Source organism: Apaloderma vittatum, unplaced genomic scaffold (assembly GCF_000703405.1).
Source record: "Apaloderma vittatum isolate BGI_N311 unplaced genomic scaffold, ASM70340v1 scaffold26583, whole genome shotgun sequence".
Lineage (NCBI taxonomy): Eukaryota > Metazoa > Chordata > Aves > Trogoniformes > Trogonidae > Apaloderma > Apaloderma vittatum.
Window position 1 is genome coordinate 44,033 of NW_009710348.1, and position 15,849 is coordinate 59,881.

General features: G+C 40.1%; 1 protein-coding gene across 1 annotated transcript in view; it reads right to left on the reverse strand.

Annotated features, from left to right (window-relative positions):
* The window catches only part of FBN1 (fibrillin 1), a 135,993-nt gene that overhangs the window by 38,237 nt on the left and 81,907 nt on the right, over positions 1–15,849 (reverse strand). The window contains exons 24-31 of the mRNA XM_009867276.1: positions 15,303–15,428; positions 15,083–15,211; positions 14,433–14,558; positions 14,180–14,305; positions 13,275–13,397; positions 9,546–9,671; positions 8,616–8,741; positions 130–252 (exon numbers count right to left, since the gene is read on the reverse strand). Coding sequence (XP_009865578.1) covers positions 130–252; positions 8,616–8,741; positions 9,546–9,671; positions 13,275–13,397; positions 14,180–14,305; positions 14,433–14,558; positions 15,083–15,211; positions 15,303–15,428 — 1,005 coding nt within the window. The remainder of the gene's footprint in view (positions 1–129; positions 253–8,615; positions 8,742–9,545; positions 9,672–13,274; positions 13,398–14,179; positions 14,306–14,432; positions 14,559–15,082; positions 15,212–15,302; positions 15,429–15,849) is intronic.

Consider the following 15,849-nt stretch of genomic DNA (forward strand, 5'->3'; position numbering starts at 1 on the left):
TAAGGATCTTCATAACCATCTGTCCTCTCATTTTGTTGGTGTGGTATTGTTTGGGGTTTTTTTTCAGAATTGTTAGGACTTAGTTTTGGTCTGACCTTACAAATAAATACAAATGCATACAACCCTCACCTGTGCACTTGATACCATTTCCAATCCAGCCAGGGCTGCAGCTACATTTGAAACTTCCTGCTGTGTTTGTACATATGGCGTGTCTATCGCAGTTATGGGCTCCAATTTCACACTCATTGATATCTGTAAAAACACAGAGATGTTTGAAGAGCTCATGGATCAAACTCTCATATCCAGATAACTGATACTGGCATTTATCAAGAAAGAAAACGTGAAATAGGAAAGCAAGCCTGCATTTCTTTATAACATGACATTTAAATATGAAGCAGAAGAGAAATAAAAACACAACAAAGAAAAGCAAAGAAGCATGTAGCACAGTTCAAATGTGCTGCCCTACTATCTACCTTTCCGATAGGCATATAAAGTGGTACTTCTGCACTTTACTCCAAAGCCTGGTAACTTTTATATTCAATGAGGAAAACAGTAACTCAGGTTTTCCTTTTTCTACCTGGTGCACTCAGAAAGATTGTGAGACCACAGCCATTGGGAAGAAGAGGACTAGTATCCATAAAGATGACCACTGCCGGTGTTCATCATCCTAGGATGCTGTTTGTCGAGCAGCTTTGCAATAGGTTGTGAGTCACATTTCATGACTAAGAGCTGGTGTGAAGACCACATCAGCTCCCTGCGCTTGCCTGACAACACAGAGATACCGCTCTAAGGTACTGGCTTGCATCTTAACCATACCTTACCATGACTGAGAGAAAGAAGACAGCTTTCCCATCTGCCCATCCTGGAGTCTGCAGAGAGGAACTCAGGTGGCTCTGCATTGCATGGTTTGCTAAAAGTTCTCAGAGGCAACTCTGCTGCCCAGGGACCCCTGGAACACAGCACTCCCACAGCCCCGACTGTACTCGCAAGGATGCTGATGAACATCAGCTGGGCATTACCTGCAAACTCCTCCTAGGATCCTCGCTAGCCAGGTTCTGCTCTGCCAGAGACTGTGTGAAAGGTGGAGGACAGGCTGTATCCACTGTATTTAATGTGACAGCTGGTGGACACAAAGCTCATCAGGAATGCTATTTATGAAGAACTTGGGAAACCTAATACAGTGGAATAAAGTCAACATCCTTGGAGTAACTAGGCAGCAAGTCACCCAGTCTTCAACATATCCATTTGTGCCAGCACATTCTATTTCAGTACTTGCTATTTTCACCTTATTTTCATTCTTGAGCATTCTCTAGCAATGTCTATACTCGATTCTTCCTTGTCACAAAACTGTATTAATGTCCTGTACAAGTATTTGGAGAATGTATAAACTCAAAGGCAAAGTTTTCAGAAATGACTACTGGTAACTAAAACAAAACTGGCAGGAATTTTCTTACACATCTGAGCTATGGATTTTATAGTGTTTTTTCTAACAGAGCTCTCTCTAGCTGTGCTTTACTCCATGTAAATTATCTAGAATTCACATCAAACCACTTAATATTTATATCTATTTATTTCAGCCCTCCCAGGCGTCTTTGCTGTTGCAGTAAGCCAAATCACTTGATTCTGTACAACAGCTGACGGAAAGAGAAAACAATCACACAAACTCTGCGTGATACCACACACAAAAACGCAGGTCAAACCCCTCCCAAAAAGATGATTAAGAAAAGGTATCAGCCATCAATCACATAATAACCTTTGTGGTTCTCAGCCCCAAAACCACAGACTGCGGTTTCCCCACCACTGCACCTAAAAACTACTAACGCTTTCAAGGGGGGAGGACAGTGGAATCATTGGGTAAAGTGTCCAGGTACCATGTTAACCATTTCATTTGTAGCCCTTTTTTAGGTTTTTCTGTCCAACCTTTTTCAGACAAAAGGTTCAGTGCCCCTTCTCTATGCCCTGTGCATATATTGTGTATTCTCAGAAAGGCTGCACATGACTCTCAGAAGCAGACAACATATGTCTGTCATCCTACAATTAAATATTCAAATCCTGAAACTACCCAAACTCACTTTTAGTTTGAGGGGTTTTTTTTGTTTGGCTGGTTTTGTGTTTTCTTTATTTTTTTTTTAAGTCTGTATACTAGAATTGCATCCAATCTTACTTTTCTGGCTTTCTTTCTAAACGAAGTACTTCTGTGAATCAAAACCCCAGACATGAGTATTCCCATAATCTGATTGCTGACATCTAGATATAGATCTAAATCAAGTAGCTGGAATCTACTATTAATGAATGTTGACTGTACCAACAAGCATGAAAACATGCAAATGGATGCTTACTTTTAAAAACTTATAGAGAGGGTCAGGAGCAAATAATCTCAGAGCATATTTGCCTTTAGCATGTGCAGAAACTCATATGAAGATAACATCACTCTGAACAGGAAACTAGTGTTTGTAAAAAATCCTAAGGGTGTTCAGAAAAAAATCCTCACTTTGGCTTGGACTGAAGGGAAATTAGACTAGAAGGAATTTTGAGAGGTCATCTACAGTATGCATTGACATAAAAAAGCTGGGGCAAACACTCTATACTTTAACCTTTACATGATTTTAAACGCCAAACTGTTAAACATTGCTAACATTACAATTGCACTGTATTTGATTATTTGATGCTTTGAAACTTACAAACAATCGCATGCTTCCTTATACCCTGCAGAGCACAACAAAACACCACAAAAACCATCATCAGTGGAGAGATTTCTGCCAAGAATATTTTTAAATCACTGGCAAACACAAACAGAAACTTGCATGCAACAGCTACACCGCAATGAAGTCATGCTCAGGCTCAAATCTAAGGCAATCTAAAACAAATTTTCAAGTCTCCATAAAGTGACTGTGGACCTCACACAGACCCATGAACACTTTGCACCTGAGAGCCCCCAACAGCACATCTCGGGAGAACTGTGGTGCTGTGACACTGGGGCTCTCACATGGAACACGTGTTCCCCTGTCAGCTGTTTCCCCACACCCCCCCACACCCCAAACTCACACCCCCTCACACACCCACCCATCCACCCACCCCAAAAAGCTTGGAATCTTCTGCTGGATGAAAGCAGTGAGTGCAAATCTATATCCAAACACGGGTATTTATTATGGGATCAACTTGCTCAGAGATCATCCACTGAACTGCCATTCCACTTGCTTTGAACAAAATCCTGAAATCCTTTTCAGCTTTCTTTCCAGTAAAAAATTTCTACAGAATTCAACGCTTCTTGCTTGGGTAAAGCTCAAATGGGGAATGCAAAATATAGTTTCTAATACCATCTGCCTTTACAGGGACATTGCAGGGTTTTTTACATTGATGCATGGAAAGGTTTTCAGATACTTAAACAAAAGCTAATTGAGGCATACGAAATACCATCACTGGCTTTACCCTAGATTGTACTTATTTTCAAAGCTATCTGCATTTAACTCAGATGTTGTTTTGCTCTAATCCCTGTTCTCTCCTTTCATTGCACAGCTGAGTTGTAAGCCTGAATTTATTGCATTGCAATTATTTCCAAGGCAAAAGAGATCTCAGACCAAACACGGTCCTGTGTAAACGGGGCAGTGAAATCAATGGAATTTATGCCTGCTTATACTGGAGTTTAATATGGATTTATGTTGCCATAAGTATTGAATTATGGCTTCACAGAACGAAACAAAAAGGAGAAGTTGAGCTCTGCAAGGGAAAAATTAACTCAACATAAATATCTTTAATAAGAGCAAGAGTCCAGATCATGCTGTCTGCATGGCAGTACAAACAGTACTACACTCTTCAAATACTCCATCTATTTTCACATAATTGTTTGAAGAGAAAGGCATTACTTGGTCTGAGTAAAGGTATCATGACCCAAAGAGTACACAGGAGGACACAGGGTTTCACACAATGATGGCCTATTCCTGTGGACTGCAGGGGGATTTTCACTGAAGAGTAAACGAGTGAGTCACTGATTTATATCAACCTCCTCCTTTCGCCTCCAGTATGAGGCCATGGCAAGCCAAGGAAAATAAAGACATTCCAATCCAAGACTGACACTGCATCCTCAGCCGGTCCCATTGTGCCCCAGTCCTGCTGCACACATGTTCTCAGCTTTGTAATTGCACAACTCCCATTAATACTAAGGGAGTTGCCTGCCTACAACAGATGAGAATACGCACGATAAATAATATGCAGGTCTGACATCATTACAATCCCAAGCACTTTGGGGAAAAAAACCTGTCAGTCACTCTGTTTTGTTGGCTCCTTCAGTTCTCTCCTCTGGACAAGTACTTTTTCTCTCAAGCCTTTGGCAATTAATAAAGTCTCTCTCCCATTAATCACAGGGGTGCAAATTTTTAGGGCTGTGGATGTGCAGAAAAATATACGTCATATATACCTATCATGTTGGCACTATGCTTGCAAACGTGGCAAACAAAGGAAAGAATCAGCTAGCCAGTATCTGCACCGCACACCCCTGTGCAGTCTGGAAATGGATCATTAAACTGGAGCAGAGAGGAGCCAGGGGATAAGTCACTGTACTCTCGTCTGTACTCTGGAAATGCTCAAGTCATTCTCCTGCATTTGAACAGAACGACAGAGTGAACATCAACCCATGAAAATTCACATGTTCATCACAGGGCATGAAATCCTCAAGGTACTCTGTGCACTGCTTATGTGTTCTGCTGGGTTTCACTGGGGCTTCAAGAGTCTGTAAGGATTCTTAGCGAAGTGTGAATTTAATTCAGACTCCGCCTATAAATCAATATTGTTTGTCAAGAATTATGTAAATCCTTTAAGTATTTTCTGACTTTTTAATTTTCTTGGCACTTTCTGCACACCAGTGCATTTTATCTCACCGATGTTTCATTGGTATTTCAAGCCTGGGCCCAATTCTCACCAGACGACTGGCCCTGTGGAAGTCACAAGGCATCTCCTCCTCCTGGGTCGCTGCCCTTAGAGTCAGGCAGGTAAAAGGGGAGGCTTTTTGGAGGGAGAACACTGAATTTCAACTTAGTGCTCACACAGGTAGAAAAACATATGGAATATTTCCCCTATTCTGATCTCTATATCCATAAAATTGTTTCCTCTTTTGGAATCACTGTTGCACTGTAAGCACCTCTAGGAGTTTCACATGGGGCAGTTCAATTCCTGCCTGCTCTCCACCCGTACGTCATCATCTGGGGCACAGCATGTTATTGCTGGACAGGTGCCTACTCACAATACGCCCCTTCTGTAATACCCCCACATTTGGCAGGCAGCATCTTAATACTATTATCTTCCGGTATTTGGCCTGACACAGCCAACTCCCAGATTTATAAGAGGAAATGTACTTGTTTCCCTGATACCAGAACTCTTTTGTGCCATCAAAACTGAAACACAATGTATTAATAATGGTTAAGAGCTAAAGGTAGAGGAGAGGCAAGCACATTATACAAGTCACCAACATCGTGGACCTAGTCCCTGCCCACAGCATGGGGGGTTGGAACTAGATGATCTTCATGGTCCCTTCCAACCTTAGCCATTCTATGATTCTGTGTTTCTACTGCTGATGGCAAATGGCAGGGCTCACTTCTCCATTCCACTCCATCAGGCGCCCTTCTCTTCATAACTATGTGCTCGTCAGCCACGCCATTATGCAGTGTGCAGTCACTCCTCCTTTAGCTGCTGTCATCATTATCAGTACTGGGTGACAGTAACATTCAAGACCAAACTCTCTAATCTCAGGCCCCACACCAACGCCACAGCCGAACATCTTCCACCAGCCTTTCTCCAAAGAGCGTCAGCATAGCTCTTGCAGAGCCAGAGCTTTGTCTCAGCCAACTGCCTGAGTCTGCTGTGGAGAAATCCAGCTGACTTTTAAAGCATATTTATTTTTGATCTGATGACCATCTCCGGCAATTTCTGTACCTAAGTTCACCTCATTCAGTTTGAGTTTGTGAAGAGTGCCCGAAACCTGTGCAAGCATAGCTCTACCAGGAGCAAACAGGTCTGCTCACACTGGCAAGGCTGCATGTGAGAAAGGGAAGAATTTTTTCCTCTATGAAAATATCACAGCAAGTAAATCTAAAGCTCTACATCAACAGTGAAATATAGCGAATTTACAGGCAACACTCCAGAGTGGTGATGAATCACAAAACACAAACACAAGTGCCAATAAAAGATTTCATCTCTCACAAGTACATGTACACTTAACTGACAGTGAAAGCAGAGACAAGATATTTGTCATAAAGCTGGGCAATCTGGAACAGGGATAGGGGAAAACTTTGCAATCTTCTTTCTAGTGGCTATGTACCATTGCCTGCCTTGAAAAAAAATCTAAAATGAACTTCTCTAAGTCAGTCTTGCCATAGTTTGGTTTATGAATGTAAATTAAACCACTTGCCCTAGGAAACCTGCACCTCCAATGTATATTTTTGCATACATTTTAAAAATTATCATTTTGCTACTACACTGTCCGTATTCTTATCGAGAACCAAGAAGAGGGAGTCAGAACTAACATCTGTATGGGATGGGAATGTAGGTCAGTGGGTGGATTCTGAATACTGCTAAACGATTAGGGAAAAAAAGCCCAAACATGTTTATTTGTTAAAATTGAAACAATCAGTAATGACAAGGGAGCTGAAATATTTAGACAAGACTGTAATGGAACCTAGAGGATGTTATTTAGTTGTTCTCATGAAACAGAGAACCTCCCATTCAAAGTAGTGTACACATTTCTGCATCTTTTTTTCCACAGGAGTTCCTAAAGACTGTGGGTGCTTTTGATGAGTCTGTAAGACAAGAATTGAATCCTGAGGTCAAAGTGCTGTTGGCAAGGTCTCTCCAGAAGAACTCTTGAAGGATGCTCTCATGGTCTGCAATACCTGAGCATAGGAACTTCATCTCTGCTCTGATACTGTGCGAACATGAGGTGGGAAACTAAAAGGTCTCCACCAGTAAATTGGACTTTTTAAAAATCCCAACATGAGAATCTGCACACTGTAGTCACAATGGGATATGTATCCACAGAGTTTCTTCAGCATGAAAGTAACCTAGAAAGTTCCTGCTATACTTCTTCCCTTTTTTTACTTAAATCCAAAACATTTTAGTGATTTGAGTATGGTCTCATCTCAGCTGTATCAGCATAACTGATATTTCCCACTTTTGTCTTTGACCACTGGCCTCTTTCAGATTGCTGAACCTCTTCTACGGCATCTGTGGTAATTAAGGTGTGCTGGTGAGCACCATCCTCCCCGGGACACCGGCACAGAGCCAAAAGCAGCAGAGGACGGGCTGGCTACGATAAAGATGTGCGAGGCGGTGGGAAGAGTCTCATGGCAGACAGCGTCCATCCACAGGGCTGGGCTTGGCTGGAACCAGAAGGGAGGAATTTCCCTGCCTCTCCGTGAACAAAAAAGTATTGCTTGGGACATTTGCCACTGTGTAACATGATGCCAGAATGGTGGCTGTTTCCAGGCACTTCCCCAGAAGCCATACCTCAGATTCCTCCCCTGCCTCCATGACCTTTCTCTGTCTTTTGCCTTCTACTAGTTGCCTCATCTTCCCTGACTGCTCCTCATGCTGGGAGCGATAGCTGCACCATGTGTAACTGATCAGCACAAGGATTTTCAGGTCTAGAGTACTGAAGATCTTCACATAATTTAGCACAGAAACAAAGAACGTTGAAATGCTAGTCTACAGAGTACAGTTAGGGATTTCTTGGATTTAGATCAGTTCATATGTAAGTCAAAGGCAGCTGTTACTAATGCACAACTATTCGTCCACAGTCCAATATGCAAAGTACAACTCCAGCCCTCAGATTGTTCTAGGGAGCTGTGAAAAAACAGCTTCATATATTTGGGGCACTTACAGAAGTATATTATTAACTCTGTACAATAAAGGCCGACTAGGAATAAAAGCTTGTCCCAAAGACATTGCCAGAAATGTGTTTATCCTAAGTCTACATTAAAAATTATATTAAACATATGTTTGCTTTCATATTTGGGCAAAGTCTAAGACTCTCAACACCTTGGCTTGAGACACCAGCACTAGGATTATTAATATCATGCCCTCAGAGCCTGTATATTTGAATCTCATTTCTGTTTGCTGGCAATATACAAAATAATGCAAATTCTGATACTGCTGATATAATGTAGTTGAGTAGCTGTATTATTTCCACTTTGCAAAAACTGAAAATATATTTTAGCACATATTTTAAGCCATCTGCATTTGCCAAAATAATGCTTGGAACAGATACCTGGTTTTTGCATGCCCAGTATACAACTAACTAGTCCAAGTGCACTGAGGTCCTCAGGAGTCTGTCAAGTTACCAGCAATGGCATTTTCTGTTCTCTTAGACCAACAGAAACACAGTAAGAAGCCAAATTCTGTTGCCAATGCACATTTTGACATTCATTTCAGCAAAGGCAGCATCAAGATGAATGTTGTGCCACCAAAGTTCAGCAGAACACAAGCTGAGCAAATTTGGATAAGAAATACAGTATTTAGCACAAACAAGCAAAAAGAAGCACAGTGAGAGGAAGTTTTGAACACTAGAAAAAAAGGCATGCAAACTCACAAGTTCAGTTAAAAGTTAATAGTAGAACTTTAAAACATACCTGTGCAACCAGTTGTGCCTTTCTTGCCTGAATATCCCATATCACAATGACAGATAAATGAGCCTTTTGTATTCTCACAGGTTCCACTTAGGCAGATGTTTGGATGCAGATCACACTCATTAACATCTAAAAAATCCACGAATTAAGATTTAGTAAATAAAAGTCTTTCAAAATAACTGGAAAAATTGCTTGAGATATGATGTTCTGGTGCAAAAATGGGTCTACATATGCAGAGGTTAGTTATTCCTTACCTAGTGTACATTTTAAGATATGGTTTAACACAGTCATATTACAATATCTGTATTAACCTACTTTTAATTCCAGCTATCCTTAAGAACAGAGACTAAGATTCAGCATGTTATCCGAAGAATGATTCTGACTATTTATTGATGCTTTCTATGTATGTGTGTATACATTTATAAATGCAGGCATTTATTATCTAGTTTTGTACAAACCTTTCTCCTCAAATACGCTCCAGATTTTTAATTTAAATATGAAAACTTGGTTTTGGAGATACACTGTTTCATTACTTTGTTTTACCAGGGTACAGCACTTGCACATTTCTTTTGTGTTAGTGACAAGTTTAAATGAGGACTGGTGATTCATCTTGCTAGAAATTTTCCATGGCGCCATCCACCAGCACTTCTTTTTTGCAGCACTCTTTCATTTGAGCTGCACAAATACCTCATTGGAAAAGGACCCAAAGATACAACACTATAAATTCTCAGGCTTCCATCCCAATCTACAGGGATATACTGAGATTACGTTTGCATTTGATAAACAATGGGGCTGGTCCTATGGCCAGGTGGTCAACTTTAAGGCGTAAGAGAAACACACTTTAAATATCATTGTCTGACTTCTTGAAAATAATGCCATCATAAACAAATTTTCCCTAGTTAATGCAGATTGAAATGTATGTAGTTTACTTACCTATGCAAGTCTTCATGTCTTCAGACGCCATGAACCCATCATAGCAAAGACACCTGTATTCTCCGGGGATGTTCGTACACTGGCCTCCATCACAGATGTTAGGATTGTCTTCACACTCATCAATATCTACAGAGGAAAAAAATCAGATTAAAATACACTACCTTTATGCAATGCAACTAACCATAATCATGGCAAGCAAACATTTTAAAGTTTTGATAAACACGACAAAGGCTGAATCCTTGCAAATAACTGAATGGTACGCAGTAAAATTGTCTTGGTGAGTAAATTCCTCATCTCCAGCTCAAGTCATTGGCAAGCACTCCCCTTTGCCTCCAGTGGGAACAGGAAACAACTTTGTAGGTAAAAAAAAGTCATTGAAAGAAAAAAAAAACACAACAGGACCTTTTGTCACACCACATGGCCATATACAACTGGAGATTCTTGGATACAATCCATCATTGTTGAAGTCAATGGAAACTCTGAAGTCAAATTCAGTGACAAAAATATTGGACTTTACAGAGCTTAAAAAAGCCATAGTAGACACAGAGTACCTCTACAAGTCTCAAGGGTAGTGACTGGAAACACAGTCAAACTCATAATGGGAATAATTACAGTACATACATTTCTTTCACTAAGAGATTTTATGGGTATTTTCAGCATTTCAGCTGACTGGCCAGGCCAGCCATATAGTTACATCCTCTAGCACGTAAGTTGTTTTCTCAATTCATGAAATTGGCCATCACTGACTGGGGCCAAGCTGCAGAAGCAGACACTTTATTATATTAAAGCAGCCATGCTAAGGTCTGGAATCTTTCAGAGTCCCTGGGGTTATATTAGTGTTTCTTGTAAAAATCCCTAGAATCTCCCTGTGTCAGCACCAACATAGACCAGCAGGAGCAAATATCAGAAACTCTGCCTAGTGATACCATGGGAAAAAAGTCAGCACAAAAAGGACAAGATTCAGGAAGCTCCTCCAAGAGAAAGGGTGTAACTCATTATCAGACCAGTCTATTGTGGATTGCAGTAATTATGCAGCCACAGAAAATGAACTCACTTTAACTTAAAATATCATGTTCATTATTCTTCAGTATTTCTAGCAGTGAAGTGCTTGTGTGGATGCACAACTTCTGCAAGGAAGTGCCTGTTCATCTTACAAGTAAATAATGTTGGCATGGACATTAGCCTGCAAATGTTAATTTGGAATGGAATTTGAATTAACATGCAAAATTAAGCTCTAGAAATGGGGAGAATAATGACAGAAATAAAGAACTTTATTTACTAACCTGTCACTGTACTGATTTCACAGTTGGGGGAAAATCAGCTGACAAAGAACCTGTTGTTTCTCCTAATTAAGCTGATTATTTATGCATAACCTCACCAATTCAAACCTGACCTACTACTGAACTGAACGGCATTCTTACCAGCTCAATTATCAAGAAATATATTCCGTAATGGCTTCCAGCTCTGTATGATGTTAAAGATAAAAGACATGTTCACACAGAGAGCAAACTGAAAATGTAAAATAGGTGTTTCACATACTCAGGTCACAGTACTACTCTATCTTGTACCATGCACAAACATCTAACACCGTAAAACCAGACATTCAGCGCACCGAGTAGAAAATGTCACAAAATTGTTCTTATTTTTCACTCAGTTTGGGCAGAAGCAAAGATCCGGCATGCACATTTTGAATATTCACCAGATGTTCATATATGTAATTAAAATCTCTTCAAGAGAAAGAAGCAGCATTTTTAGATATTAAAAGGGTAGTGAAGGTGACCCTTCTCATCTCTGGATATTTTCTTAAGTAGAGTTTGATTTGACATCCAAATGTGTCTGTTTTTTCTATTATTTAAAGTTTTTTATGTGTTAGCTACTGCATTCAAGTCCTTCTTAGAAGAGAGTATGAAAATCAATTGCTAATAGCTATTACCAGCCGGCCTGTGAATGAAATTCTATTTTTCAGAGTCAGTGCTGGATATAAGCAAAGATCCCACTACAAACTTTTATGGACATGTTTGTGGTCAAGTTAATGCGTCGACAAAATCACAGAGAATCCATCCTCTCCCCAAAACAAATGCAATTGCTTCTTCCCTTTTTAATTATGTAAAAGGAAAGATCACAAATTTCTATTCCACATGCAGGCAGGTGCTCTAAACGATCCACTCTGGTTTTGGGTTAAGGATGTCTTTGGGGGGCTGAGGGCAAGCAGGAGTAAAGCACTGCTCCTAGCCAGCAGACTTGAGATCCCTGAGATAGCTAAAGTAAACACTTAAGTCATTTGGTCCACAGTCAAACCAAGAAGCTGGAAACAGAAAAGTGGCTCGGAGATCCCCACCCGCAGCCCCACTCCTTCCTTCCCTCTCACATCCCTCTAACCCTGTCACTTGGATTTAGATTTTGGCTGAGATACAATTGTGATTGACTGGTTTTATTTTTGCATTGAAAACGTGCCCCAAACATCAATGTTTGGCAAGTTTTTGTACAAACTTGCCTTTTCTAGAAGATTGACCTAAACCAAACTATTTCTAATCTAAATATTTTAGGTTTTGAAATATTTCATTTCAAGGTCAATCATTTCTGCACCTTTTCTAGGTGATTTCTTTCTTTGAACAAGGGGCGGATGCTTGCTGAAGATTGGCTACTTTAGATCTTTCTGACAGCATAAGCTACAATGGCAGGAGGCAAACTACCTTTAACTAAGCTTTAAGGATCTTTCACCCTTTGGAATGGCAGCAAATGGCCTCAGGGTAACTGGGATCCTGGTCAGAGGTCTATAAATATTTACAAATTCTCTCTATTAACATAGTATAGAAAACTCTCCATTTGTTCAACTATAAAGGCAATTCAATTTCAAGTGATTAACCCTGCTATATTTCTCATGCTCTTCAAGTTGCTCTGGGATGTAACTGGCAAACAGATGGCAAATGTTCACATCCACAAATATTCACAACAGGACAGTGGTTGTGCAGCAACAAGTAAGAGAAGAGTCTGGCAGAATTATCTTGCCAGTAACCTATGTGGAAATCCCTAAGTATAACTCCCTCACTGGAATTATGAATCCCAGAGTCCCCAAGGAAAACACCTGGCCATTAGAGAGCCCTGAAAATTTTCTCACAAGCCCTGTTCAGAGTGCAAGGGAGCTGTTTCCTAGGAAAGATGCATACTGTTCAGTTTTCAGTTCATCTGAAGATCATTCAGTTTTGAAGTAATGAGGCATACTTGCATTTGACTAAACAAAGAATTAAAACCACGATTTTTCTTGCTTGCCTTAAGGAAGCAGACACCACACAACCACAGAATAGGGCAATCAGCTCCTTTCCTAGCATTTCTGTCTATTCTCGTTCCAATATAACCATTCAATACACAAGCAGAGCATTTTGGCTTCTTTCCATTGACTTCAACACAGTTTGGATTTGGATCTAATATAATACCTTAAGGGAGAAAATTTACCTCCTACTGAAAAAAGTACAGCTTTTTGTTACACAAGTCAGAATCAACTTGTACAGTTTCTAAAATTATGAAGAATCAACTCCCTTCAAAGCAATCCAGCCTGCAGTTGTCCAGTTCTGATGCTTATTTTAGAAAAAGAACCTCCTTTCCATGCATTAGTTACTTATTTTTTGCCCAGTATAGTTGCTACAATAGCTTTAATCTTCAAAAGAAGATCCATTTTTAAACTATTGAAATGAACCCTTCCAACAGAAAAGTTTCCCAAACCTCCCTTACCAGTGCATGTCCTGTGGTCTGGCATGAGTGCAAAGCCTTCTTTACAGCTACATTCATAGCTGCCCTCCGAGTTTGTACAGAAGTTCTCACAGCCACCATTCATTATATTGCACTCATCAATATCTAAAAAGGAGAAAGTTATAGTTAAAATCCACAATATCTTTTACTTTAGAGGATACACTTTGAGTCAACTTCCCAGAAGAGCATCAACCCAGAATCTACACTTGATATTTGCACACTCCTTGAATATTCAAGTGTTTGCAAAGATAAGCAAACCAGGAACGGAAAGAGATTATATTATCTGACTGCATACACAAATATGTCTGAAGTTTTCTTTCCACATATAAAAATACCACCGTTGGGTTACCACAGTATCATGAAGGCAGCATTGTTTTTTGTAAGGGTCAAGGGAAAAAATGTCTAACTAGGCACAGTTAAAGTCAGTGGATTTTTCGTGTATTTTCGAGGCACAATAAAATGTTTGCATATAAAAGTGTACAATATGTGACCTAAATTAAATGTCATTTACAAAATGTGGCCTTAAGGAAAGAGTTACTGGAAAGGCCTTATATATGAGACAACCGCAGACCAAATTAGGAGAAATTCAATTGAACTACTTGATTCTACTCCATGGTCTGTCAGGAACTCTGATTTTCAATCATTTTAATGATTGATTTACTAGAGAAAGCAAGTTATTACACAGTTAACTGTAGTGCTACCATAACTTCATTCTTGCTCGCAACGATGGCCGTGCACATTTTGGGTTTTTTGCATCCTCTTTTGACAGACTGCACTGGATTTTTGAATCAGTTTAAAATGTCCTCATACAACTACTAAAAATGAAATTACTATCTGTGTTTTATCTTTGCCATTCACTAGAGATCCCATGTAGATTTTGTCCTTACCAACACAGTATAACTTGTCAGGTGTGGACTGATATCCAGGGTTGCAAGCACACTGATACTTTCCAATCAGGTTGACACAACGTCCATTTCGGCACAGGCTGGTGCTCAGGTCACATTCATTAATGTCTGTTGCAAAAGAAAAAGAGGAACATGTTTTAGGTCTAAATGAAAATGATACTAAAGTTAATGCCCTTGAAGCACAAGGGCAACATAAAAAGCTGTGCATAGCATTGATTTTGACTACGCATCTCACCTATACATGCAGAGATATTTGGTGATATTTGATGGCCTGGTGGACAATCGCACCGAAAACTTCCCTCTGTGTTGATGCAGGTGCCACCTCGGCAGAGCAGGGGATTGCGCTGACACTCGTCGATGTCTGTGGGGAGGAGAAAAGGCACATCACTGCAGGGGCTGGCACTGCCACAGCGGCAGCCCATCCCTCCCCATGGTCTGCTACCCAGTACAGCACCTTCTGCCTAGATCAGCTCTGGAGCCTTTCGTACAGCTAGGCATCCCTTACACCACAGTGCAGTTAGACAACAACAAAAAAAAAGAAACAAAATAAATTCAAAAAAGGCTTCTTCTAAATTTTAATCTACTTTAACTTCAAACTTCAGGATGGTGTCACACTTAACAAATGAGGATTGTGGGGATAAATCTAACATCTTAAAATCTTGACCCTTGCTCTTTTATGCTCTAGCATCCTGCAGAAGCAGTGAATTCACACTTGGGGTGGGAATCACGTTAAACTGAGCTTTAGTAAGACTCACAAAACGAGAGAGAAATAAACCCAGGTGCAATCAAACCTTCAAAACATATAAAATTAACAAAAAATAAACTATGCATAGCATACTAGCACATAGCATACCACCGCAAATCTACGGTCTATGAAAAACATACCCATGCAGTTTTTCATCATCATAAATCCACTTTCATAGCCTTCAAAACATTCACATTCAAAGTCTCCAGGAGTATTGACACAGATGCCTTGGCCACAAAGGTCGGGAGAGATTCGGCATTCATCAATATCTGTAATACAAAATATATTCCAGTACTTTCAAAGGAGCTCAACTTTTCCTTTTCAAATCAAAGTTATGAGAGTCACATCCAGGCAGTTTACCTGTGCAATTCCTCTCTTCAGAATCGAGGGCAAATCCACTGTCACATCTACACTTAAAACTGCCAATGGTATTTCTGCACTTTCCATGGGTACAAAGGCTGGGGACCATTTTACATTCATTGATATCTAAAAATGAAACGGTAAGGACATATCATGTTATCACTTCATAAGAAAAATGAGCGCAAAAGAACAATATCGACCTTCGAGCTCATCCTTTCTCATCATAAGGATCCCTCCCCTCTGGGAAAACTACAGACCATGCCACATAAACTGATACTGATTTCCACCTAACCAACAATGTAGACACTCTGCAGCAGAACTGCCAAGAGCACCTTCTGCCATAAAACAGTATTAGTCTCCCCTTTGATCTGCAGCTCACTAAAGTCAACACTAAGATTTCAGGGGACTGGTGATCAAATTTAAAAGGGTAAAGGAAGCTTCCAAACAAATCACTCTGTCTTCTGGTTTATGAGGAAAAAACACGTGATTTCCATGAGTCACAAAAAACACAACCAGTATAAATAAAAGCACATGTCACTTGATGGTT